This window comes from Oscarella lobularis, chromosome 10 (assembly GCF_947507565.1).
Source record: "Oscarella lobularis chromosome 10, ooOscLobu1.1, whole genome shotgun sequence".
Taxonomy (NCBI): Eukaryota; Metazoa; Porifera; class Homoscleromorpha; order Homosclerophorida; family Oscarellidae; genus Oscarella; species Oscarella lobularis.
Genome location: NC_089184.1, coordinates 246940 through 271441, shown reverse-complemented (window position 1 = coordinate 271441; position 24502 = coordinate 246940). Strand labels below are relative to the sequence as shown.

At 48.2% G+C, this 24502-nt stretch overlaps 10 protein-coding genes and 1 long non-coding RNA gene across 12 annotated transcripts; 6 read left to right on the top strand and 5 right to left on the bottom strand.

The window, feature by feature from the left end:
* Positions 1-425: 425 nt before the first annotated feature.
* On the bottom strand, positions 426-2505 carry LOC136192325 (actin nucleation-promoting factor WASL-like). The gene is made up of 8 exons (XM_065980865.1): positions 2358-2505; positions 2158-2295; positions 2023-2109; positions 1871-1967; positions 1564-1816; positions 773-1508; positions 606-717; positions 426-552 (listed from the first exon to the last, which is right to left on the bottom strand). The coding sequence occupies exons 1-8, from the start codon at positions 2463-2465 to the stop codon at positions 497-499; spliced, it is 1587 nt and encodes a 528-aa protein (XP_065836937.1). The 5' UTR covers positions 2466-2505; the 3' UTR covers positions 426-496.
* On the top strand, positions 2479-3110 carry LOC136192337 (biogenesis of lysosome-related organelles complex 1 subunit 2-like). The gene is made up of 2 exons (XM_065980877.1): positions 2479-2561; positions 2613-3110. Exons 1-2 carry the CDS (start codon positions 2511-2513, stop codon positions 2994-2996), a joined length of 435 nt encoding a protein of 144 aa, XP_065836949.1. The 5' UTR covers positions 2479-2510; the 3' UTR covers positions 2997-3110.
* Positions 3111-3263: 153 nt separating this feature from the next.
* LOC136192170 (uncharacterized protein in vnfD 5'region-like) lies at positions 3264-4362 on the top strand. The gene is made up of 2 exons (XM_065980690.1): positions 3264-3484; positions 3660-4362. The coding sequence occupies exons 1-2, from the start codon at positions 3264-3266 to the stop codon at positions 4360-4362; spliced, it is 924 nt and encodes a 307-aa protein (XP_065836762.1).
* Positions 4363-4763: 401 nt separating this feature from the next.
* Positions 4764-5870, bottom strand: LOC136191805 (TIMELESS-interacting protein-like). 2 transcript variants are annotated; one of them, XM_065980219.1, is made up of 5 exons: positions 5645-5870; positions 5508-5586; positions 5330-5455; positions 5120-5269; positions 4764-5064 (listed from the first exon to the last, which is right to left on the bottom strand). In XM_065980219.1, exons 1-5 carry the CDS (start codon positions 5860-5862, stop codon positions 4843-4845), a joined length of 795 nt encoding a protein of 264 aa, XP_065836291.1. In that variant the 5' UTR covers positions 5863-5870; the 3' UTR covers positions 4764-4842. The 2 variants fall into 2 exon arrangements, with proteins under 2 accessions (XP_065836291.1, XP_065836293.1); XM_065980221.1 differs by having other exon boundaries at positions 4764-5061.
* Positions 5871-5928: 58 nt separating this feature from the next.
* LOC136191701 (protein zyg-11 homolog B-like) lies at positions 5929-9272 on the top strand. The gene is made up of 17 exons (XM_065980081.1): positions 5929-6910; positions 6960-7112; positions 7164-7222; positions 7270-7332; positions 7383-7443; positions 7497-7553; positions 7615-7740; positions 7792-7881; positions 7931-7979; positions 8033-8103; positions 8154-8198; positions 8251-8318; positions 8373-8508; positions 8557-8609; positions 8663-8760; positions 8808-8987; positions 9039-9272. Exons 1-17 carry the CDS (start codon positions 5936-5938, stop codon positions 9044-9046), a joined length of 2292 nt encoding a protein of 763 aa, XP_065836153.1. The 5' UTR covers positions 5929-5935; the 3' UTR covers positions 9047-9272.
* Positions 9237-12733, bottom strand: LOC136191700 (putative multidrug export ATP-binding/permease protein SAUSA300_1847). The gene is made up of 2 exons (XM_065980080.1): positions 9822-12733; positions 9237-9754 (listed from the first exon to the last, which is right to left on the bottom strand). Exons 1-2 carry the CDS (start codon positions 12684-12686, stop codon positions 9707-9709), a joined length of 2913 nt encoding a protein of 970 aa, XP_065836152.1. The 5' UTR covers positions 12687-12733; the 3' UTR covers positions 9237-9706.
* Positions 12734-12742: 9 nt separating this feature from the next.
* LOC136191702 (uncharacterized) lies at positions 12743-14711 on the top strand. Its single transcript, XM_065980082.1, has 8 exons — positions 12743-12911; positions 12966-13031; positions 13087-13209; positions 13288-13329; positions 13376-13435; positions 13499-13656; positions 13723-13986; positions 14048-14711. The coding sequence occupies exons 1-8, from the start codon at positions 12772-12774 to the stop codon at positions 14299-14301; spliced, it is 1107 nt and encodes a 368-aa protein (XP_065836154.1). The 5' UTR covers positions 12743-12771; the 3' UTR covers positions 14302-14711.
* Positions 14712-15143: 432 nt separating this feature from the next.
* LOC136191797 (uncharacterized) lies at positions 15144-17058 on the bottom strand. Its single transcript, XR_010670957.1, has 3 exons — positions 16999-17058; positions 16715-16938; positions 15144-16662 (listed from the first exon to the last, which is right to left on the bottom strand). It is a non-coding gene; the product is annotated as an uncharacterized lncRNA (long non-coding RNA).
* On the top strand, positions 15153-16896 carry LOC136191794 (uncharacterized). Its single transcript, XM_065980215.1, has 8 exons — positions 15153-15347; positions 15415-15492; positions 15545-15667; positions 15727-15768; positions 15820-15879; positions 15938-16095; positions 16163-16429; positions 16494-16896. Exons 1-8 carry the CDS (start codon positions 15229-15231, stop codon positions 16745-16747), a joined length of 1101 nt encoding a protein of 366 aa, XP_065836287.1. The 5' UTR covers positions 15153-15228; the 3' UTR covers positions 16748-16896.
* On the top strand, positions 16824-17655 carry LOC136191796 (phosphomevalonate kinase-like). The gene is made up of 3 exons (XM_065980218.1): positions 16824-16975; positions 17021-17081; positions 17130-17655. Exons 1-3 carry the CDS (start codon positions 16824-16826, stop codon positions 17568-17570), a joined length of 654 nt encoding a protein of 217 aa, XP_065836290.1. The 3' UTR covers positions 17571-17655.
* On the bottom strand, positions 17621-24485 carry LOC136191786 (uncharacterized). Its single transcript, XM_065980206.1, has 14 exons — positions 24352-24485; positions 23176-24084; positions 22129-23124; positions 21827-22078; positions 20293-21770; positions 20096-20242; positions 19937-20031; positions 19313-19880; positions 19208-19259; positions 19054-19157; positions 18873-18997; positions 18554-18816; positions 18422-18500; positions 17621-18351 (listed from the first exon to the last, which is right to left on the bottom strand). Exons 1-14 carry the CDS (start codon positions 24413-24415, stop codon positions 17745-17747), a joined length of 5739 nt encoding a protein of 1912 aa, XP_065836278.1. The 5' UTR covers positions 24416-24485; the 3' UTR covers positions 17621-17744.
* Positions 24486-24502: the final 17 nt, after the last annotated feature.

Genomic DNA, 24502 nt, shown 5'->3' with positions numbered 1-24502 from the left:
CATTCATTCGAAGTCGTCGACCCCGATGCCTTTATCTGTCTTTTCCATTTCGATGATCTTTGCCCGCACCGTCTCGTCATCCGTGTATTTTTCGATTGGGCCCATGACGAGGCAATTGTTTCTCAGAGCTTTCTCTTGTCGCTTCAGCTCCTTGTACATGTTCTTTGCCGCTTCTTCGTCGACGGGTCGCTGGCGATTCGACTGTTGCGACGTCGATGGACGATCGTTTTCGTTTTCCTAAGAAGTGCATCCGAGTAAACAAAACTTTCGCGGTCGTCTTCGCGCACTTTTTCCAGGCGTTGTCGATGCTCTTGCGCTTTGTCGAGCATGTATTGCCTTCTTCGAGCTTCGAAGTGCATCTGAGTAGCCATGGGAGATCGTAATTCTAGAGAACGAGGCCGGGAGAAGATCGAACGTGCGGCGTGCGCTAAGTAAAACTTCCGGTTGACAAACTCCCGACACACGCCGGCACACGAACAGGTAACCGCACTACATACTAATCGTCCCATTCTTCGTCATCATCGTCTTCGTCAAAATCGTCATCTTCCTCATCTAAGCAAAAGAGATTACTTCACCCAGAAAAAAATACATACTGTAGAAATTACCTGAGACTTGTATGGCTCGAGATCTATCAGCCAAAGCCCTTGCAAGAGCACCTGCCATGCCACTGAGTCCTTCATCGCCTGAAGGAGGAGGACTCCTTTCATCATCCGTAACCTAAACATCAAAACTCAATCAATAGAGGAAAATAAACAATGTCCTTCCTTCTCACAGTTTTCAAATTTTTCCCCTTTCTAATAGCAGCAAGCAAGTCTCCCCTCGAATCTCCAGTAGACGCCGGCCTGATTTCATTAACATCCACTTTCTGGAGTGAAGCGCCCGCCCGAATCGACGCAAGCAAATCAGACCGACCTCCGCCGCCGCCACCACCAGAAATTGGCGGCGGAGGTGGAGGTCCGCCACCCATAGGGGGCGGCGGTGGAGGACCAGCACTGGGCGGTGGAGGAGGCCCAGGAGGAGGCGGTGGCGGCGGTGGGACAGGTCCACCGCCGCCGCCCATGGGAGGTGGAGGCGGAGGGCCAGATCTTGCACCCATATGAGGCGGAGGAGGTGGACCGCCTCTCATTGGAGGAGGCGGTGGTGGTCCACCGCGAGTTGGCGGTGGTGGAGGAGGACCGGCGCTACTGCCGCGATTCGGTGGCGGCGGTGGAGGCGCTCCACGGCGTGTGGGAGGAGCGGGAGCAGCGGAACGTATGTGAGGGTTACCCATGGGCGGTGGCGGCGGCGGCGCAGCAGCAGCGGGAGCTAACGAACCTTGTTGAGGTTTCTGGAGCGCCGCTTCGATGCCACCCTGTTTCTGGACGAAATCGTAGATGAATTGGGCAGTTTCTTTGTCTTCGAGTTGGTCCTTTGTGACGCCGACTTGATCGAAGAGTTTGCGCCAATTATTGTCCAAGTTGTTTGTATCGAATCCCTTTTGAGGATCGAAGCCAATGTGTTGCACGTGCCTAGGTTGTACACAGATGGTGAAGATTAATAATACTAATTCTATATACTCCTTACTGGAAATTGCTTGGACCTGATATATCACTTTTATTGATTCTCTTACGTGCACCCTTCGCCGCTCTCACTGTTCCTTTTTCCCCTTTCATTTTCACGTTCACAGCCGAAGGCCCACTTGTAACGCTCGGCGGAATTGACACATTTCCGCCGCTCTGCGACGGCGCCGCAGCTGGTGGCGGCGGAGGGGGAGCCGATGAAGAAGGCAAAGCTGGAGCTGGAGCCGAAGGAGCCGCTCTTCTCTGTTGTCGATTCGCTACAAAAATCAATCAATTAATTAATTAATCTATTGATACAAGAATGTGTGTACCAAGTTTTTGTTTATATTGATTAATTTTCGTCATCACTTCGTTCTTGAAGTGATCTGCTTCGCGCGAATCGGCAAAATTTAGGCCAACAGTGTGTTTCTAAAAAAGGGAGGAGTCACGTCACGTGAGCGTTCGAAGTCATCGAATTCCTTACGTCACCAGGAAACATATGGAAATGTTCTTTGGCTGGATTGTAGCGAATCTGTTCGTACAGTTCTTGATCGAAAGCGACAACGCGCGCCTAAGTGTGATATAAAAAGCAGAAGAAGAATGATCGAGTGGTTCTTACGTGGAGATCGATCATTCGTATGAAATAGGATTTTTTCGCCATATCCTTGACGAAGCAGATGACTCCGGTGCGATGTTTCGTCCAGTTGCGCGGATCCGGCGAAGCGAAGAGCAGTTGAGCAACGCTCGACGAGAGAATCTGCGATTTGAGATGGGCGTTTTACTCTCGTCAATCGCCGGGTTCCCAAAACGAAGCCTCACTACTAGTTTTGATCCCAGAATGTTTATGACAGCATCATTCTCGTCGTTTTCGAGCAGATTCGACCTATAGGACTGCTGCTGGGGTCGAGCTCGTCGATCTTGTGCCATCACTCCTTTTCTCACGTGATCTTTAAAGCGCGTGCCTATCTCAAAATGGACGACGAAGGAAGCACCAAAGTCCAAGTAGACGATTCGGAATCGAAAGCAAGTGCTTTCTAGCAGCCGATTGCAATTGATTACACGATAGATTCTCAGGATGACGCGAAATCGGAAGAAGAAACGGCAGAAGCGTGCGCCACAGAAGACGAATCGCATCGAATCTTCGATCTATGCGAGGACATGTTCGAAAAAGCGGCTGCCTACCTTCGCGGCGAGCTCTCGTCGACAGCGGACGAATACCAGCTCCTGGAGCGCCTAAATCGACTCACAATCGCAAAATACGCCGACATGGCGAACCTCGCCGAGAATCTGAGCGCAACAATGACTGACGTCAATCACAAGTACCAGAACTTGGAGCCCTATCTGACGCAGGTCGAACAGCTCGAGCAGAGCGTCACGGCGCTCGAACAAGCCGCCTACAAACTCGACGCCTATTCCAAACGACTCGAAGCGAAATTTAAACAGTTGGAAAGGAGGTGACGTCATGCTTTTGTAGATATAGTATCTAGACGCTTTGGGCATAAAGCCCGTCGTCGAATTAGGACGCTGTTTCAGTGTCACGTGATTGACGTAGATAATCAGCGCATGCGCCAATCGCTCCGAGCACTGGCGAGCAGCTCGTGTTCTCCTCGTGTCTTTTGTCCTCGTCGTCCTTCTTGTTGCGAAGCTCCATGGATTCGGCAATGGCCGCCGCTCAAGCAGATCTGCACGTCGCTCAGCACCTTCAAAGCTCATCGTCGACCGCACATGGCGTACGTTGATAAAACGGCGCTCGTCGCAAGGATCGTGTCTCTGAGCGCTGAGAGAGGCTACTTCGTCAATCGTCCGCCAAAATTCGGGAAAACCGTCCTACTCGACACGATCGCGACCTACTTCAAAGGAAATCGCGAAGCATTCCGTGGATTAGCGATTTACGATATGCAAATGCCGTGGGAAGAGTTTCCCATCATCCGTTTCTCCATGAACGAGTTCTTAGATTCTACAAGAAGCGAAAAGCCACGACGTCTGCTTGATGAGCCCCAACAGCAGCGATGCCACACTTCTTTTCGCATTCCTTATTGAAAAAGTTTATGAGAAGCACGAGAAGGGTGTCGTAATCTTAATCGACAAGTACGACTCGCCGATTCTTAAATGTCTATCCAGCGGGAAGGCAGAGCTAGGCAAAGAGATCGAAGAGATTCTTGCCTCTTTCTACGGAGTTTTGAGGTCTTCTTCCTCAGAAGGTTACGTGCGCTTTTGCTACGTGACGGGCAACACAAAACCAGTCAAGAGTACGCTCACATCATCTCTCAATGATCTCAGTTCGATTGACGGCACGTCTCCTGAACTGTCAACTCTGTGTGGCTTTACGCGTGACGAAATATTGTCAACGTTTGGCCCGGAGTTGAGCGAATTCGCGAAAAAGGTGGGAAAAGGCGAGGATGAAGCAATGAAGGATATTGAAGACAACTACAGCGGCTATAATTGGCATCTCTTCGGGGACAAAGCCGGACTTGTCTTCAATCCCTATGCTATACTATTCGTATTCAAGTGCATGGCCATTTGCGCCTACTCGGTGGAAGAGTTTCTTATGCCAGAATGGCTGAGGAACTTACTGAAGCAGTACAAGTCCGAGATTGCTTCTATCATAGGCGGTTCTGTGCGAAAGTATGGACGTCCACAAAGTATCATCGAACTTCTTCAATCGCCTGATCTCAACTCCGTACGACTTATCATGTGGGAATACGGACTTCTCACTGCTGACTTCACCTCTGCAGACAACGCCGGAAAGTGCAGATTTCCCAACGACAAGGTGTCTTCCGTTGTATGGGAAGTCATCCAGGAATCTCTCTGGCTGATCATCTGATTGATTGATTGATTGTACATTGTGTTTTTGCTCTTGTTGTTAAATCTTGATTACTGCTTGCTAATAATTGTGTGCATTGTTTTGATTACACAATACAGATCACTTTAGAGAAGCTCTTGGAAATAATGACATTGGCGCCTTATAGCCGCAAAGAGCGAAGCACTCAAGCAGTCTCGTAAAATGGCTTCTTTTAGCCTTCGAGAAGACCATCGAACGACTCGTTGGTTAGTTCTAACCTTCACGCATGAGTTTGACGTCATTTGAGCGGCGTTCGAGATGCGGAATCGATCAGAAGCAAAGCAAGTAGGCCTACATTGTAGCAACAGACTTAGGCCTACATGACATCTTCAGGATGACGCGAAATCGGAAGAAGAAACGGCAGGTCGAAAACTCAACGCCTATTCCAAGCGACTCGAAGCGAAATTTAATTAAACAATTGGAGAGGAGGTGACGTCATGCTTTTGTAGACATAATGTTTATCTAGACGTCTGCTATGACGAGATTCGGTGGCGATAAGGGATCGTCTTCTTCTTCTTCTTCTTCGTGATTTTCGAAGTTTTGACGTTCGACTTCTCTCTGTGCCTTTCGAGCCAACGCCTCTTCACGTCTCTGTTTCATGCGTTCTCGCACTTCGTCTGAGAGGATAGAGACGGGGGTAGGAGTTGGAGTGGGAACAGGGTTCTCTTCCTCCTCCTCCTCCTCCTATAAAATAATGATTAATGCATTAATCTAATTTTTCAATTATGTGGCTTTGTACTAGGTTTGCCGTTCTGACGCCACCACCAAAGTCTTCCATGTTTACATCGTTTTCTGCATTTCTTTCGATGCTAGCACCGTTTCCTTCGTTTTCACTGTGAATTTCGTCATCTTCCATATCTTCTCCTCTACGAAGTTTCCGCAAGCATTCCTATATTTAATTAATTATATGAACACCCATACATTAAATAATTAATATAATCCAATTTACTTTGACTTCCTTCTTTGACCCCTGGGGTCCCTCTAATTTAAGCAAAACTTGATCAAATTGGTATTTTGGAAATAATCGGTTTGCCCATAATTCGTATTCTTTTATTAATTTTTGAATATCGTTGGCCTATGGACACTAAACTAATCAGACAATCAACGTTCTTTGTAGCCAACTATACCTCGTAGCCTTTTCCTCTAAACTTGACTTTAGAGAAATCTTTGACCAATCGTGGCAGCCCTCTCTTTCGATTTATAATACTGCAAAATTATTTATTTTATTTCGTTATTCGTTTTAGTCGTCGTTCTGCTTCTTCACCGTTCGGAATCCAGCTTTATCACATTTTTTCTGATCTTCGGTTTTGGCATATCAGTGCCTGGATCGTTTCCTTCGCCGTCGCCGTCGCGCGGAGCTGCTAGAGGGAGCCCCGATTCGACATCTGGTAAGTTCTGACCGGGAGACAAAGGCGGTAGCATCGGGGGACGCTCTGGGATCTCGTCGTCGGCAAAAAGCCCGTCGTCGTCGAAGTCGTCCATAAAACCGCCAAGGACTTTTAACGCGCGGTTTCGTCACGTGCACGAGTTGCTTAGCGCACGCACGCCTCGCAGAATGGACGGCGAGACTTTCCCCACTCTGACGAAACTTTCAATTCGTTGCGCAGTGGCGAACCTGACTCGAATCTGCAAATCAGTTCCACCCGAAATCGTCTTCGACGACAAGCCCGATGTTTTTCCGTCAAACTGGTCCGCGCTCCAATTCCCCGACGGCTTTTTGCCGCCGAGCGTCGCCGATCCGCTCCTCGACGCCGTACTGCGCTCAAGCGACCTCGAACACGCTGCACAGCATCTCTCGCCGTTCGTCGATCGCACAAAGTGCCGACTCGCGAAACTCCACATCCGGGCTCTCGACAGACGTCTGCCACTCGAGTATCGTCACGTGATCGCGACGCTGCTTCGCTCTCACGACTTCGTCGAGATCCAACTCGCCGGCGACGGTGACGTCATCGACCCACAATGGTCGCTTTCGCTTGCCGACGTGCCGTTTCGTAATCTCCTCTCGCTCGATCTGAGTCACTCGCGTTTCGCTCAGAACGAGTATAGGCTATTAGCCAATGCCGTTCAATTGCGTCGACTCAATCTTTCCTATACGCCCGTTCGAGCTTCGGTTATTAATTCCGTCATTGAATTTCTTTCCCGTTTGGAAGTATTGGAACTGTATGGATGCGAGCGTGTGCATGGAACTTTGGAGATGCTTCGCTTCGAGCCCGTTTCGAAAACCTTGAAGTATTTGAACGTGGGTGGCACGTCTTATACTGACAGAGTCAACAAGGTGATAGGTGGGCTGGAAGCTTTGCAGCATCTCGACGTTTCCGGTAACGGCGATTGGACCACGCCTCCCATTGATTTTACAGAATTGATGACTCTGCCTTCGCTCGTGTCTCTCGATTTGTCAATGACGGCAATGAATCGAAGGGATTTTGAGCGGTTTTTGGAGGAGAAAGGCGACACGCTTCAGTTTCTTGGACTTGTCAGAACGCTGGCGGGAAGCGAGATGCGATCGCGCGATTTTCCAAGTCACATTACAGTGGGTAAAAACATCGTATTTTGATTTTCTAATAGGTGTGTATTTATAGGTTGCTGGTGATGCTACTCTGGAGCAATTGCGCGCAACGTTTCGCATTCCCCGCTACATTCAAACGCCCAATATCATGCAACCGGCTCTTATTGCTCTGTATCATTTTTTAAAAGATGGTGACGCTGGTGACGAGGAACCGGATCTAACGCGGGTAAGTCTCTCAGCTGCAATGACACGTGCGCGCCTAATCCCTTTTCTTCAGATAGTGGTTAAAGTGTCAGATTTTCATTCGTCCGACTACAGTCTTCAATTGGCTGCAAGGTTTTAATTAAGATTTTAATATATTAATCCAATGTGCTTATGTCTAGTGCCTGTCTTATTCATTTGTTTTTGAATCTCGCTGGCGCTCGAAAGTGGAATTTTGTAATCGAGTAAGCGCTTTTCTATAACCGAAAAAAAGAATATAAATGATTATTGCAAGGCTCGTTTTGCGTCATATTATAAAAATGCTGGAGTGGCGTAGAAAGACAAATGAAAATCAAGTTAGTTACAAAACGCTATTTCTCATTACCGTAATAAGGCACTTCATTTGCAGTTGCATTTGAATTTGTACATTTTTCTCGTTCGTTTTTCGGACGAATACGCGAATCGAGTAGGTGGAATTTCCATTCCGACTTTAGAATTAATTCTAATGCGCTCTTCTTTTTGTACAGAGACACATCCTGCCTCGTCTCGCGCGAGTTCTGGCCAAGAAATTGCGTGTGACTCTACTCAACAATCCACAGTACGAAGAAGTTCAGAGGCGCGCCGCGGGAGCCCTACGTTCTTTAGTATATAAAGTACGAGAGTTGTTCTTGCTACATGGACAGTACTGCATGGTTTTCTTGTAGTGTGACACTGAGGGGAGGACCATATTTGGCGAAGAGGGCGTCGTTGAAGTGATCAAAAACATAATAGCTCACAAGGTCGACACTAAAGCGGTACGTCAACAAAATCCGCCCTTCAGTCTCGCGCACAAGTATTTTATAGAGTGATACTGAGCTTGCTCATCTTCTCAGTTCAATTTGGAGTCTAACCGGTGAGAATTGAAAATCTTGGAGAGGCGCGATTTTTTACAGAGGAGATAAATAGATGAAAATATTCCGAATTGTGAACTGTTTGCAAAGGGAACGTTCGTCGACGACATGTTGAATCTTTTCAAGGCAAGAACGCACTCACTGTTAATCTAAGAGTCTCAATAAGCGTCACATAGGTTTGCGAAGGAAACGATTTACATCTGAAAATCCACGGAGGCTTGGTTGGAATGATAGAACGCGACGAAGAAAGAATTTTTCATGTTTTTCCTGTAGGGAAATCTGCTTGAAGCTCCTCAGTGTCGACGGGCTCTAATGCGAGACGACTACTTCAAGACGTTTGTGTAAGTAGGATTGGGGGGTTCCCCTAGTAGGAAAAGCGCACGCGAATTTTTTAGAGACATACTGAGAGATGATTCTATTGAGTTGGCTTTTAAATTTGACGCCGCTCACGCGCTTGTCAATCTTGCCATGCTGGGAGAAGACGCTTGGACGCTCAATGTGATTTCTTATCAAGAAGCCTTAAGCCTTGTGGTATGGTGCATATTAGACGACTAAAAAAGATAGTCAATTTCTCGCTAGGCTAACAACATGAAACATTGGCCTATTCCCTCTGATCTTCGCTGTGCTTACAGGTAAATAATTTATAGTAGTTTCCCATTGGAGATTGGTTCCTATGAACATGCAGGTCATTCACTTCACAAATGGGTCTCATTGACGAGTCAACCGAGCCGGAAGTCCTTCTCTACGCTCTTTGGGCAATGTGCAATTTTTGCTATTACGACCGTTCGTTTTCTAGCATTGTTTTGAATTCCGTTATTGATCCTATTTAGCTGATCGTTATGTGCCCATGCTGGAAAGAGATGGCGCTGTGCCATTGGTGAGAAAATTTTTACCTCCCAGTGGTGTGCGCGAAGGCATGAACGTCGAGGCGCCGTGGACAGTGCAGAGTGTCGTCGTCAAATTGGATGAGCTTCTTCTACTTCGGAGTGTTGGAAATGAACAATTTGCAGGTAAATTTTTCACACGTAGTTTAAATATTTGAACGTGATTTTTGTATGCAGAGAAGTAATTCTTCGGAACCCAATTTTTGAATCTATTTAATTCATTGGCGGCAAAAGAAGAGACAGAGCATGAAGGGACTTTTTTTAGTTGGGGTAGGGCGTTGCAAGTAGAATTCGCGTGGTGCACATCGCGTGCGAGGGTCCTGAGCATGACCCCCAAAAAACTGCCCGCGGTGTGCACAGTAGGAAAACGTATGTTATTTTTTATTTAATAAACCCGGAAGGAACCCGGAAGTAGCTCAAAAGAAAACGAACGTCCTTCCGGCGTCTTCAGGTGAAGGGCCCTTCACCCAGGCCCTCTTTCGGGGAGACAGTGACCCATCTGTCCCGGGGGTGCCTTTATATACCAAGGCACAGGTGGACCGCGATTGTAACCCACCGCGTCTTGCCCAAGTGGGATGGCAGTTTAACACTCATGCCACGGGAGTAGGGGATTGAATCCCCTGCGTTTTCGCCGCGTTTAACCTCTCTGGCTCGAGTTGGGCCGGTTTTATTTAGTCACCTCGGGGCCCGGAGGTGAATGGCGACATCGGAAAGCTCTTCATCTGCCTCGTCGGATTGTCCATTACTGCAACAAAAAACAACAACAAATTCAGAACGCAATACCTTTTGGGATGCAGCATTAGACATGAGTTGAGAAAGAGATGAAGTTGAAGGAATAGATGATCTCACCTGACAAGCACAATCGCGATTGAATGCAATTTAGTAAATTGATGCTAACACACAAAAATAAATTAATCAAGTTTTTCCTCGGTCCTCTCTCTCTCTCTACAGTTCGCTTACATTCGCACAGAGCGGAGAAACGACGACAGCCGGCTTCGTTGACTCTGACCACTGACTTCCGCTACCCAACTCAGGCGTAGAAGAAAATCGTCTCAGCGGCGGAGAACCAGCAAGAGGAGAAACGGATTGACGACGCGACGACGACGGCAGCGGCGACGACGTTCGAGTCTCCAACGCCGAATCCGACCTGATCCGACCGATCTGAGGAAGGCTGTGTCTCCTACGTTCAAGCGGCTTTGCGAGAGGTTCAAGAACGGTGCTGAGAGCCCTTTCACTAGCAATGCTGCTATGCCTTGGCGATCCACTGCGACGTGGCGTTAGGCCCAAATCCAAGCTCGACCCTCCGTCCTCTACGTCCTCCTCTTCCTCCTCGTTCTCGTCGTCGTTAGTGTTCGCTTCCTTTGTCCACATGGCGTAATAGGCGCCGTCAATATCGGACATCAATTCGTCGTGTGACCCCATTTCTTTGACTCGACCGTGAGCCATGACGACGATCACGTCAGCGGCCTGCGCTTGACGCAGTCGATGCGTCGCGTAGATGACCGTAGCCGAACGAAAGAGCGACTTGACGACGCGAAAGAGACGACGTTCGGACGCGCTATCGAGCGCCGATGTTACCTCGTCGAGAAGAATGATCTTGGGACGTCGAATCAACATGCGAGCGAAAGCGATTCTCTGCCGCTGTCCGCCACTCAGCGAAGCGCCGTTCTCCGAAACGATCGTTTCGTATTTCAACGGCAACGTCGAGACGAATTTATCGACGTTTGCCGCCTTCGTCGCCCGTTTCAATTCGACGTCATCGACGTCCGATAGTCCCATGCAGATATTTTCTCGTATAGTCGCGTTGAATAGATAGTTCTCTTGAAAGACGACACCAAACGGCATTTCGCCGGGCGCCAGCGAATCAATGCGATGTTCGTCGACGATAATTTCGCCTTCGTTGGGCGCGTACACGTTCGCGAGTAGACTAAGCAGCGTGCTTTTGCCCGAACCGCTTTCGCCAATGAGAGCAACCGACTGACCAAACGGAATTCTTAACGATACGTCATACAGAGTCCACGCCGTGCTGTGGTCGTGATAGCAAAACGAAACGTTTCTGATGTCGAGAGACGGTTGCGACGACACGACGACTACGACGGGATTTTTCAATTGATTGTTCGTCTTCTTGTCGTCGCTGTGCAGATAGGCTTCGATGCGTCCGAATCCCGACGCGGCTCGCATGAGAAGTCCGGCGGAACGTCCCAAGACGATGCCGCCCGTCGCGGCGAAGATTGACATGGCGTAAATTGCGAGCATTTGCGAATAGGCGAGTCGCGCGAGTTTGATGAGAAGGCTCGCCGCTATCAAATAAGCGGCGACGACAAAATTCGGATAGAGACTATTAATGATTTGAAGAGAGAACGTGTAGCGAAGACTCGCTAAGACTTTTGGGGTGACGTTCGAACGAAGAAGCTGGCGAAACGTCGCGCTCCAATACTCGGCCAAATTATAGACTTTATTGACGCGATGTCCTTCGACGTTTTCCTTTACAACGCCGGCAAGTCGAGCGGACGCCTGATTTCGATTGAATTGATGATAACTCGCTTTGCGAGCGATGACGTTGATTGGAAGTTGAAAGAGAAGTACGATGGCGACGAGAACGAGCGTCATTTTCCACTGGAGATAGAAGAGAATGCACGACGAAACGACGACGAGTAAAGCCGCTTGGAAAGTGAGACTAAGCGTATTGGCGACAACTGTCTCAATAGCGTCGATATCGCTCGAAAACGAAGCGATAATAGCAGCGGCGTTGTTACGATGAAAAAAGTGCGACGTGACGTCGTGTAATCGTTCGAAGAGACGTCGTCGAATGGCATTTCCGACGCGAATACCCAACGAACAAGCTAAGAATACGTGGAGAAGAGAAAGGATCAATTGAACGACGAGAAGAGCGATCAATTGATAGGCGGGCGCGACGACGTCGACGAGAGTCTCGTTTCGATCGTCGACCGAGTCGAAGAGTCGTCCGACGAGCGTCGAGACGCCGAGCAGTGCGACGACGTCGCAGCACGAGAGAAAGATCATCGCGATGACGATGTGCCAATAGGGTTTGAAGTAGTTTCGAATGAGATGATGGAGAAATTGGAGTGTGCTGAACCAGTAGGCGGAATTGGATGACGAATCGACGTACGTTCGCCACTCGTATTCCAATTGCGTCGAATCGGATGATGGAAATCGACGAAGGAACTTGGCCACTCCTTTTGAACCGCCGCGCGTCACGTGGATAAATTCGACGAATGAACGACTGATTGCGTTGAATTGAGCCAAGTTCTCTTCTCTCTCCGGTTCCGTCCAATATCGCTTGAGAAGAAGATCGTTTTCGCATTCGAGGAGAAGTTGTCTAACGTCGATTTTCGATTCCTTTTCGTCGTCGTCGTCATCGTCGTCGTATACGGGACCCTGCTTCGATTTTGCTCTTTCCTTTGCTAATTCGTACAATCCGTTGATGACGATGGAATTGGACGTCGTCGCTTCTGCATTTATCTGCTTCATTTCGGATAGATAGAGTTGATATTGAATTGATTCGTAGCCGCCTTCGTCGATGACCTTTGCAAGTCGTTCGCCGTCGATGCACCATCGAAGCGAGGCCCCTCGTGGGGATGACGATGGCAGATCGCAAAGGGACTTGAGTTCGCGATAAAACGCGTTCAGGGCTGCTAAGCCGCGATCGCGTCTACTCGATTTCGACGGGAAAAGCGTTCGTCGACGATTATGTCGCCGTTTGAGTTTCGTGCGGCGACGGTGGCGCTTCGTTTCGATCTGTTGAGATGCAGCAGTGATCGAATTTCCGTTATTCGCAAACGTTTCGTCCTCTTTTACGTCCATTCGTTACAAGTGACAGTATGTGTCACGTGACAGTGGCCCGTACGTACTGGCGGCGACCGTGTCAGTGTCGATTCATAGAATATTCATGGTGCGGATCTCGGTGCTCCCCACAAACATGTTGGCTCGCTTCTCCGTCTTTCTCTTTATCATTACGACAGGAACTCTCAGTTCGAAGGTCTACGGACAAGTCTGTACCGATATTGACATCCACTGCTTCTACGACAGGTTAGACTGACTCGGCTACGTACAAGTTAGGAGCCATTATGATATGAAGCACAGGTCCGGCGGTGATAAGACAGCCTACTGCTTGCAAGCGGAGAGAAGTTACCTAAGTCCTACTCAAATGTAATTAGAACACACAGTTGTTATCATGGGTACTAGCCTAATGCGCTTTTCTAAGACAAGAGCTATCGTGCCCTTTGCCGCTAGAAATGGTTGCCACTCTTTCTGGCCTACGTAGCAGTGACACCGGCCTTATCGACGCTGAATGTAAAAGCCCACCGCCCTCGCCATCATTCAATCAGTACGCGTAGAATTAGGAACTCGTCTTTAGCGAAATAACTGCACCTGTCGCCGGCTCGCGGCGGCGGGAATTTCTAAGGAGCCTCTTTGTCGAGACGAATGTGACTCAGCTTAGAGTGATGTACGTTGCGATTATTCACGGTAGCGAATTCTTACTGTGATGGCAGCTGTGACGAGGCGAAGATAATGAAAACAATTTCTGGACCTTCTGAAGCGATAGAAACTCTGTAATGCCGCGACGGCGGCGATCCATACGTCCCTCTCTCTTCTCATTCATTGCCCCTCTGTAGAGCCGAAGATCTTAGCTCTCCAACGCCTTGTGATTGCATCAAGCGAGCCGCCGCTGCGTGGAGTCTGGGAGCCATTCTTCCCTCGGAATACGCATACAACTGCGGCGAAGATCAACATGAAGACGTGGTTGTGGCATCTGGAACAAACGTGACAACAAGTTAGTTATACCGGTGTGCTTCTCTACCTTCTTCAACAGTAGTCGTTTTTTCTTATGCGGCGGCAGGATTGTGCAATGAAAATGATGTCAATCCGTGCCTATTTGGCGTCTGGAAAATTGAAGTCCGCTGGACGTCCAACGACAATATTGACATCGTCCTGGAACTGCCAACCGACGGGAGATTAGTTCACTGTCAGAACATCGATGGATTGGCGCCAAAAACGTGCACTAGCTTTTTCAGTTCCATCACTAATGGAAGGTGGCTTGCAACACTCGGACCTGACGACCAATCAGGAAGCGACGGCGACGGCGGATTTGAATCAGTAACCAGTAAGCCAGACATCCTACTTTAGTTCTCTTAGACTTTTCATTTTCGTGTGTGTACCGGTAGTTGCCATCGAAAATGGGCCTCCAGAAAAATCCAGTTTCGCCGTCTACGTCATGTCGCAGTCTGCGCCACCTTTTAACGTTTCCGTTACTGTGAAATATTTTTTCAACGGAGTCGAGGTGGGCTCCGTCGTTCCAAATCTTGAAAACGCTCCCCAATTCGCCGCCAATGCCTGGGGAACTCATGACGGGCTTGACATTCTTGATTTCACGTTCAACACTAATCCTAACAGCTATGCACGAGTCGATCCGACGTAGAGAGAGAATCTTTGAGACAGTAGTGCAGTGTGTAGAAGCACTCTTGACTTGGCACGTGACAGAGTAAATTCAGTGGTTTGTCTCAGTTAGGTTAGTTAGGTCAGGGATATAATAGAGTATCTCCCTGGTTAGGTGCTCCGTAGATCGGCCATTGCGTGTCAAGAGTTTCCCGTCATCATCAGTGGTCCGTACATCGGCTGATATGCATCCGTCCTGTGGTGATCGTCTTTAGCGGAAAGAGAAAGTCTGGAAAGGATTTTTTGACAGATTTGCTGCAGAAAACTAGACACGTGAAACTTACCTATTATCCTTTATTGATATGCTTCATTTATTTGCTTCATTCAATGCATGGGGAACTTTTTTCGTTTCTCGCGTTGACTTTCAACACTAACCCTGATTTTCACAAGTCACGCCGTGAGTGCATTCGAGTAGCAGCACGGATTGTAGAATCCGTGTACAGTACAGCAGCTCTGAGTGAGCATAGATCGGCTCTGAGTGTCTGATGCATAGAGTTGATACTCAATTGATTCGTAGCCGCCTTCATCGATGACCTTTGCGAGTCATTCGCCGTCGATGCACCATCGAAGTGAGGCCCCTCGTGGAGACGACGATGGCAGATTGCAAAGGGACTTGAGTTCGCGATAAAACGTTGCTAAGCCGCGATCGCGTCGACTTGATCTTCTGAGCATGGAACGTGTGCTTCTCTTGTGGCCCGTATACCCGCGGCAAGTGTTGCCTAGCGCTGGGCTACGCCCAACAACTAATTAGACTGTAGAATGTTCTAAAGTCCGTCGCCTAAATTCGCTATCGCGATCGGTCGATACGAAATCGGCGAGGGTTAATCGCGACGTGACGTGACCTACCGTGGCGTTGACATGTCATTGTTTATATAGTGCTGATCGAATTATTGAACTTTCCATAATCGTGATGGAGGCTCAAAGCTGTCGCCTCTCCGTCTTTCTTTTTATCATTACGATAGGAGGTCTCAGTTCGAAGGTCTACGGACAAGTATGTACCGATGTTGACATCCACTGCTTCTACGACGGGTTAGACCACGGATTGTAGTTAGACGGACTCGTCTACGTACAAGTTAGGAGCCATTATGAAGTACAGGTCCGGCGGTGATAAGACAGCCTACTGCTTGCAAGCGGAGAGAAGTGAAGAGCAATCTCACCCGCGTCCTACTCAAATGTAACTAAAACGCACAGTTGTTGTCGTCGTTGGCCTAATGCGCTTTTCTAAGACAAGAGCTATCGTGTCCTCTGTCGCTAGAAATGGTCGCCATTTATTCTAGCGGACGTAGCAATGACACCGGCATTATCGACGCTGAATGTACAAGCCTGCCGCCCTCGCCATCATCCAACCAGTACGCGTAGTAGTAGTAGTGGTAGTAGTAACTGACTCGCGGTGGAATATTTCTCTAAGGAGCCTCTTTGTCGTGACGAATGTGACTCGGCTTAGAGTGATGTACGTTGCGCGATTATTTACGGTAGCGATTTCTTACTGTTGATGGGGCAGCTGTGAGGAGACGAAGATAATGAAAACAATTTCTGGACCTTCTGAAGCGATAGAAACTCTGTAATTCCGCGGCGATTCGTCGTCCCTATCTCTTCTCATTCATTGCCCCCCTCTGTAGAGCCGAAGATCTTAGCTCTCCGACGCCTTGTGATTGCGTCAAGCGAGCTGCCGCTGCGTGGAGTCTGGGAGCCATTCTTCCCTCGGAGTATGCATACAAATGCGGCGCAGATCAACATGAAGACGTGGTTGTGGCATCTGGAACAAACGTGACGACAAGTTAGTAATATACCGGTGTGCTTCTCTATCTTCTTCAACAGCAGTCGTTTTTTTCATGCGGCGGCAGGATTGTGCAATAGAAATGATGTCAATCCGTGCCTATTTGGCATCTGGAAAATTGAAGTCCGCTGGACGTCCAACGACAATATTGACCTCGTCATGTCAATGCCACCCGACGCAAATGATCTTTTCTGCGATAACCCTAATGGATCGTCGCCGAAAACGTGCACTACTGACGTTCTCAGTCCCATCACCAATGCAAGGTGGGTTGCAACAGTCGGACCTGACGATCAATCAGGAAGCGACGGCGACGGCGGGTTTGAATCAGCAACCAGTAAGCCAGACACGAAATTGCTTCTACTTTAGTTCTCTTAGACTTTTCATTTTCGTGCGTGTAGTTGTCATCGAAAATGGGCCGCCAGAACAATCCAGTTTCGGCGTCTTCGTCTTGTCGCCGTCTGCGCCACCCTTCAACGTTCCCGTCACTGTGAAATATTTTTTCAACGGAGTTGAGGTGGGCTCTGTCGTTCCAAATCTTGACGACGCTCCCACAGTTAACGCCAATACCTGGGGAAGTTATCAAGGACTTGACATTCTTGATTTCACTTTCAACACTGACCCTAGCAGCTATGCACAAGTTATGGTGCCGTAGAGACAGTAGTGCAGTGTGTAGAAGGCTACAGTAGAAGCACAGATAGAGGAGAAGGGTAGAGGCACGGTATCTATCTATGGTAGAAGCACGGGAAGTTCTCGATTTGGCACGTGATCGAGTAAATTCAGTGACCCGTACATCGGCTGATATGCATCCGTCTGTGGTGATCGTCTTTAGCGGAAAGAGAAAGTCTGGAAAGGATTTTGTGACAGATTTGCTGCAGAAAAGGTAACTACGTGCGTGCAACTTACCTATCATCCAGCCTATGTAAAGGTTGGACGACGAATGCGCTCTAATGAGACTTTCTGCTCCTATCAAAGTTCAGTACGCTAAAGTACGCGTATCATTGCCAGTATACCGTTACCTTGACTAAACCTTTTAGAATCACGGTCTCGATTCGGACAGACTCTTCGATTCGACGGAGTACAAAGAAAAATATCGAAAGGAGATGATCGAATGGGGAGAAGAGCGGCGAAATCGCGATCCCAGTTATTTTTGTCGTTTGGCCATCGAAATGAGCGAAGAACATCAAACGCGTCCCATCTGGATCATATCCGACGCACGACGACCGTCCGATATTGATTATTTTCGCCAAAACTATTCGCCCCTTTTGACAATTCGAGTCGAAGCGAACGACGAGACGAGACGACGTCGAGGTTGGATCTTCACTGGCGGCATTGATGACGCTCCCTCTGAATGCGCTCTCGATCATTTCACGAGATGGGACATGATAGTCGAAAATAACGGCGATGACGATGCATGCTTACAAAGCCACTTGGACTCTCTACTAGAGATGATAGATAGGTGTCGCCGCACAAAATAAATAATCTAGTACATGTATACTGTACCTAGTTTGTAAGGGGAGTAGCTTCGAAATCGATGTAGTAAAGTTCGTTCAAAAACGGGCAGTAGTCGCAGAAACCACAGCTACAAAACAAAGGTACAATAAAAGTGAAAATGCGCGTTCTGAGTCACGTGCGCGATGTGCTAAAAATATTTAGGCGGGTTGGTCGGCCAAGTCTCCAAGTGCTCCATTTTCTTTGATGCTCTCCTTAATCTCGGCCATTTCGATTGCCGCCGGCTCGACTACCTGCGGTTCCATTAGGCTTGAGTCTGCGCTTCCAACCGGCGACGGAATGTTTGAGGTTTTTGTGCTACCCAAATTTGTGCGAGAAGCAGGGTTGGACGACAAATTGAGAGCCTTTCCCGCATCCGTACTGGAATCCAAGAGGCGTCGGCGACAACAGAGCACCGCCTTCCACGCGCGACGCACTTCGTCACGCAAAAAACAGTAGAAAATAGCAATCATGAATCCTTGGAATGATGCCGTAATGGCAAATAGATAATTAAAGACGAGTCGGACTGTGTCGCCGACTTCGTCGTCCGAAGCGGTCACGGCAAATATCCAATTGCAGCCGAGAAGAAGACTGATAGCGACGGCCATTCTTGCATTGTTCTGCTTTTTTCGTTTGGCTGCACCGACGAGTTTGCTTCGATTCGTTATTGCTCGCATAACCAATATAAAGACGATGATGTCAAATATAAGAACGATGGCCAAGACGCCGTAGAAAGCGCCGTAGAACGACGGAACACTCAGACGACAGCTAAACAAAAATACAATAGATAGTGGACGCCATCTCCCCACTGGAAGAAGGATTGGGTATAGACTCTTACATTTTGCTTTGGTCAGTTTTCTTGTATCCGTCGTCGAAGTCACTAGCGGCTGTTATGACAACCACAACGAGAGGAAGCCCTAAAGAATAAAGAATTTATTTCTAAAAATGCAGAAATTCAGCCGATACGTACCCCAAGCGACGAGTCCCGCTTTCAAAACGAAACGATGAACGTAGGTGCCAAAAACTTTAACGAGACTCATGTACATGTTGACTCCCTCGACGCCCATCCAGCAGATTGACGCCAGCCAAAAGTAGTGCAGTAGAAACGCCGTCGCCGTGCACATGGCGGCGTTGCCACGATTGACGGCGTAGGCGACGAAGAAAATCAAGCCCAAAATCATCGATATGCACAGATTGATAAGAATTTTACCCGGTCGTTCTTTTCGCAACTTTCTAAAGTTTCAACGAAATTAGAGACAGACAAAAAACTGCATCTATTCTTCTCTCACTTTATAAACAGATAGGTTATGACGGTAAGAATAAGTCCCAGCAGCGACAGAGAGCAACCGATGTATGAAATAATAGAAAGCGCAAGGGCGTTTTCTTTGCTTATTCCTTCGCCTTCGTAAGGATCCTGCAGAAGAGCACGGTGTAAGATATCCGTCGCCAGAGTATATCTCCAATACGTACCACAAGTACAGCAAAGTTGGTCAAGTGAGTGCAACTGCACGTAAATTCACTATCATTTGAACTGATCAAAGTGCAGCCATAGTCAGTCCATTCACCGTAATCGTCTACGTAAGACAGAACGTCACACAAAATCGTCTGAGGCGGCTGTGCCTACCATCGTATTCGGCGCTCCAAGACGAGCAGGAGTCGTTTACATACGACGTCGACTAAAAGTATAAATGAAAAAATCAATTCATTGCCTCGGGGTATGCACACGTACCAAATTCAATGCCGCAAACGTAATCTCGATCGGGGACGAAAGATTCGATCTTCCCGTTGTTCCCACAATTGCTCCGATTATGCGTGTTGCTACAGTCCTGCTCGATTGAACTCGATGTTTAGGTGCGCCGCCGCCGCCGCCGCCGCCGCCGCCAGCGCTGTCTTCGGTCTCGGTCTCACTGATTTCAGTTGATTGAAAAAGCTTGCCATTCTGGTAATAGAAAAAGGTTAGACGCTCTGTAATCTCACTAGCGTTGACACTGGGAGCTTGAGACGACGAGTAAAAGACATCATTCGGTAGGTGGATCAATGCTTCAAACGACGCGTCAGAATTATTCAAGGGACCTGGCTGCCGAAAGAGCTGATCGTCGCTCAGTTCGTCATCGGGAGAGGGAGGGCTGTCGTGTGAAGGCCGTTTCGAGCCAAACGAATAACCAGAAAATCCGCCGCCTGAAGTGGTCGAAGGATCATAGAGCTCAATAGCAAAGTTTTTTCGAGCCAACGACACGTAGGAGACGTCCTTTGGAAGAACAGCTCTGGTTGCAATACGTTCAATAGAAAGATAAATTCTACAAATATTAAACAATAGCTATGGAAGACGAACGGGTTTGGTTCAGCCGCTCACCTCGTGCTTGATTGATGACTCAGTTGAGCATTAAACAGTTCATCACTGCTCGCTTCGAGAACGTTGCTTACAATCTCCACCACGTTTTCTACAGCCTAAAAATCCCAGCAGACATGTATGTAAAATTTCAAAAGTGATACTGGAATTAATTAGTCTTACCTTCTGCTCAAACTTTTCGAGAACCGAAACGTTGGAAAGAATGGTTCCGACGTTAACGACGTCCGCTTCGACGAGATTTTCCTTATCTCTCGTCGCTCCCGATGTCGCTTGAAGTACAGGAAGAGCAGTCTGATCAGAGATTTGCACCTACATAAATCAAGTGAAAAGACATCGCAAAAAATGTGTAACTGTATCACTTCAGCGAGAAACTCCAGAGACTTGGACGTGTCGTTGACATTACGGCAGCCTTCGATATTCGTCTCGCTCCAACGCGGAAAGACGTAACGGCCAATGATTGGATCCTCGCAAGTCCGCGTAGCGACACTCGCGTTGTTCTCTGGGCAAGACAGAGCGTGGACTTGACCGAGAGAAACGTCGGGCCACGAAAAGTTTCCATACGGCGTACTTTCCTCGACAGCCGGACAAACGACGCAGTCGCTCAACAAACGCGTCAGCGTCGTCACAACGAAGGCGGCTGTGCCTCTTGCAGGCCTTGCCGTACACTCGAAGTTCATGCGATTCGCAATCGTCTTTGCTGTCAAATAAGCGTAGAAATTTTGCTGGCAGGCGGACAGGTTGAGCGCGTCGCAGGTCGTATAAATATCGTACGCCGTGAATGTTGGAGGACGGACAAGGCGGCTTTCTTTTCCCTTGTCAAAGACGGTGATATTGAAGTGAATGTCGACGTCCGCACCGTCGGCGTCACGCAAGACAAAGGGCGGATCTATGGACCAAAAATCTGAAGCATTTCCATGACGATGTAGCTTATAGACAAAAACTTTGTTGGATGAGACGGAACGAAGTTGCCCGCTAATAGATGACGGTGACGGAGACGTGAAAGTGACGTTCACCGAAACCGTACTTTTTCCGGGCGAAGAGAATTGATCGTCGCCTTCTCTCTCTGGTCGTAGGGACCAGTCTTCGATAATTCCCGCGTCGAAGTATGCCCTAACTGGGAAACCCGATGACGAGCACGAGTTCGGGTCGGCGAACGAAGTGTCTAATAAGACGTCGAAACTTTTCTGAACGTCGTCGCAGAGGCTCGAAATTGTAATGTTGATCTGAGACACTGCCGTTCTCCCGCCCGAAGAAACGTAGATTAAATACGTCTGCGTGCTGTTCTGTAGGGCAACCAACGACTCCGCGCTGCTCCAAACTGCGCCTGTAGTGCGATCCATTTCAAAAAAAGGATTTGCTTCAATGGAAAATGAAAAATTATTCGACGACGCGTCAGCATCGAAGGCGAAAACGTCATAGATCAGCGTAACCGCTGTGCCAAGCGGCGCCGTCGACGATATGTGACCAGCATACGACGAACGAGTGAACATGGGCTCGTTATCGTCCACGTCAATGACATTGAGTATAACACGAAGATTTCCGCCAGCGCTGGGAGAATTTGGAGGGTAGATGTATTGATACAGATTGAAAAAATCGGCTGATATATCCACTTCAATCGTCGCTTCCAATTCGGCGTCGAGAGGACGTTTTACCGTTAATAGTCCCGTAGTGCTATTAATCTCAATCGGCGATTCTCCCTTCCTAATCTCCGAGCTGTAAGAGAGCGTATATTCGAGTGTTAAAGAATTGCTTGTCGTAGCAGAAACGGCGAATAGGGGCCCTTTATAGTTCTCTTTTACGTCCCATTTGATTTCAGATTGGTTGAAGTGAGGCCAATCTAAAATAAATACCTTATTTCATCGTGCTCACTTTCGATTCTCCTTTTTGTCTTACCGATTGGCTCAACGCGAACTAAAGAGCTATTGACCGTTCCGTAAAAGTTCTTTCCTTGGCAATAGTACCATCCAGAGTCATTTGCAGTAAAAACCGAACGAGGCAGAAGCGGAGTGCCGTCAACTTGATACCAAGTTACTACTATAAATGGATATGGACTTGAGAAACGACATCGGGTAGTCGTCCACGAGAAATTTCTAAACGGACTGGCCAAAAGTAGAAGATTTCCCGGTGAAACAGCCAACGTAGGCCCTAAAAAAGCAAAGGATCAAAGCAGAAGAAAAATGAATTCAGATACCTACTATAGATGTCTGGCAATAACGCGACTGACTCGTTGACAATCCGATCAGATGCGTGGGGAGGATTGCAAATGCTATCATCGTAATCTTGGCCGCCGTAGTCTTCGCCGCCGCCGTCTTCGCCGAAGTCGTCGCGCCGGTAGCGGCCGCCACACTCCCCCAAGCCGCTATCTGGGCAGACGAGATTTCTTTCTCGAGCCACGGCTCGGTACGCTTCCAAAGACTCGTGTTTCATTGCACAACTGAGCGATGTCTGTGTTTGGAGCACTTCGACGCTGACGACGCTCCTCGACGCGTTTGACGGTCTCGCCACGGACCGAAGAGGTACAGTAGATCCGTTAAGCGTCAATAGAAAGATCTGAAAGGTGAGGTTCGCTCCGCCAGAAGCAAAAACGTGGGGAGTGTCAGAGCAAAAGGTGACTTCATTTAGAATATTAATGCGCTGATCCACAGATATCGTTTCACGTTTTATTCCCGTGTTTGTTTGGTGCGCTATCTCTAGGCGAACGGCACGGGAGATTTGCTTCTCGTCTGCCGCTACATTCAGCCAATCCCACCTTAACGTACGAAGAAGCGAAAAGCGGTCAATTGATACGGTGAAGTTGTCCGTAGATAAATGAACGGGAAAGGAAGAAATAGAACTGACTTGAGAACAAGACAAACTCTGCTCGTTCGTTAGTTGGCTCACTCGGTTGCACGTCGTATCTTGAATTTGAATCATAATAAGTCGACTCGTGTTGTAATAGCCGTCAGAGGCAGTCACGTTGATGTCAATCGTTTGACCTCCGTATGGTCCAAGATCAGAAATCACCTCAAGGCCTCCGTCGTTTTTAGAAAGCCGGAAGAGCCCGGGAACGCTGGCAGAATCAATCAAATAATTAATAGCGTCGCCATCACCGTCAGCAGCCGCGACTCTATATATACGCGAATTGATCGGAACGTCGTCGCACACTTTGAATACGAAATTTGCAAACACAGGCTCGTGCAAATTGCCGGGCACTAGACGAAAATTTTATTACGTCAAGTGTCCCCTCATCGAACCACACGTACCTGGAATGCAGCGGCGACCCAGATCTCTGAGTATCTTCTTTGAGGCATCAATTGAGTCACTGCACGTTTTTCCATAATCAATTATTGTTTGATCTGCGTTTCTGTATGAGTCAAGTCGAGTAATGCATGAGCTATTAAGTTTTTCGCAGCTCAGCGGAATATCGTAGCCTCGGATATACATTGGCGGTAGGTTACTTTCCGCTGGCATTTCGACAACCTTCCTTGGGGTACCACTAACTACGATGGTCACATTCATTTGTAGTACATCGATGCTTTGTGTTACATTCAATCGAGGAATGATGGAAAAATAATAATAGTCTCCATCTCGACTTGTCTGGGTCAAATTGTACGCAAACGACTGAAGCACGATGAGACGAGTGTTGTTTTGCTGAAGAAAGTCGCCTTTCACCTTTCCATTTGCATTGAGCAGATCCGATGATAGAATATTCGTCTGAGAGCTGTTCACCTTCAGCGTGTCAAAATATAGATCTGAGACTGCGCCAGTTTTTCTCGTAGACCACGCCAATTCAACGCCTGTAGGTGACTGATTGAACACCATCTCAATCAATTTCTGACTGGAACACGTCTCAGATGCATTTCTCAGCAGTTCACTCGCCCTTGCACAGTGATCATAAACACTGATTTCCAAAACTGCATTCACGGTCGAACTACTGGCATCCGTTGCTATGACAGTGAGAGAGTAGTTCATTCCTGAGAAACTTTCCAGAGACACGCGAGTCGTTACGTCACCAGTGACGTTGTTTATAGCAAATTGTTGGTCAAGTTGGCTAAATCGATACGACACCGCGCTGGTGGCGGTGAGCGTTATGATTGCCGTTCCAATAGGGACAAAGTTAGATACATCCGCCTCGTAGGTAGACTGCTGAAAAGAAAATTGTACACCTGCACCTAGACCAAACAGTTTATCAGTTCAGTACCGAAGTTACTGAGACTTCGCCGCGGCGGCGGCGGACATTTGGCACGATACGTAAGCCGCCGTCCCCGCCGCGCAAGCCAGCAACAATCCGAAAGGGGGCTCGTCATGCAGTTCCTCCCCCACAGGGGCCCTTGGGAAAGGGTGCGGTTTTTTACGTTGTCGTTAAAAAATGCTACTCGAAGACTCGTTTGTAGCATGTCAGTGCAATTCGACAAACGCGAGACGATTCTGTGGCTCACCTGCAGTCGATCGCAGCGCCAAAAGAACGCCCAGAATAGAATACCGTAGAGTAGGCGTGAGCATGTTCTTGACTTGACGAAGCCCGAAGACTGTCACAACAATGACACCTCCGATTCAGCCGGACTGACAGGGCAGGCAGCAGGACGATGT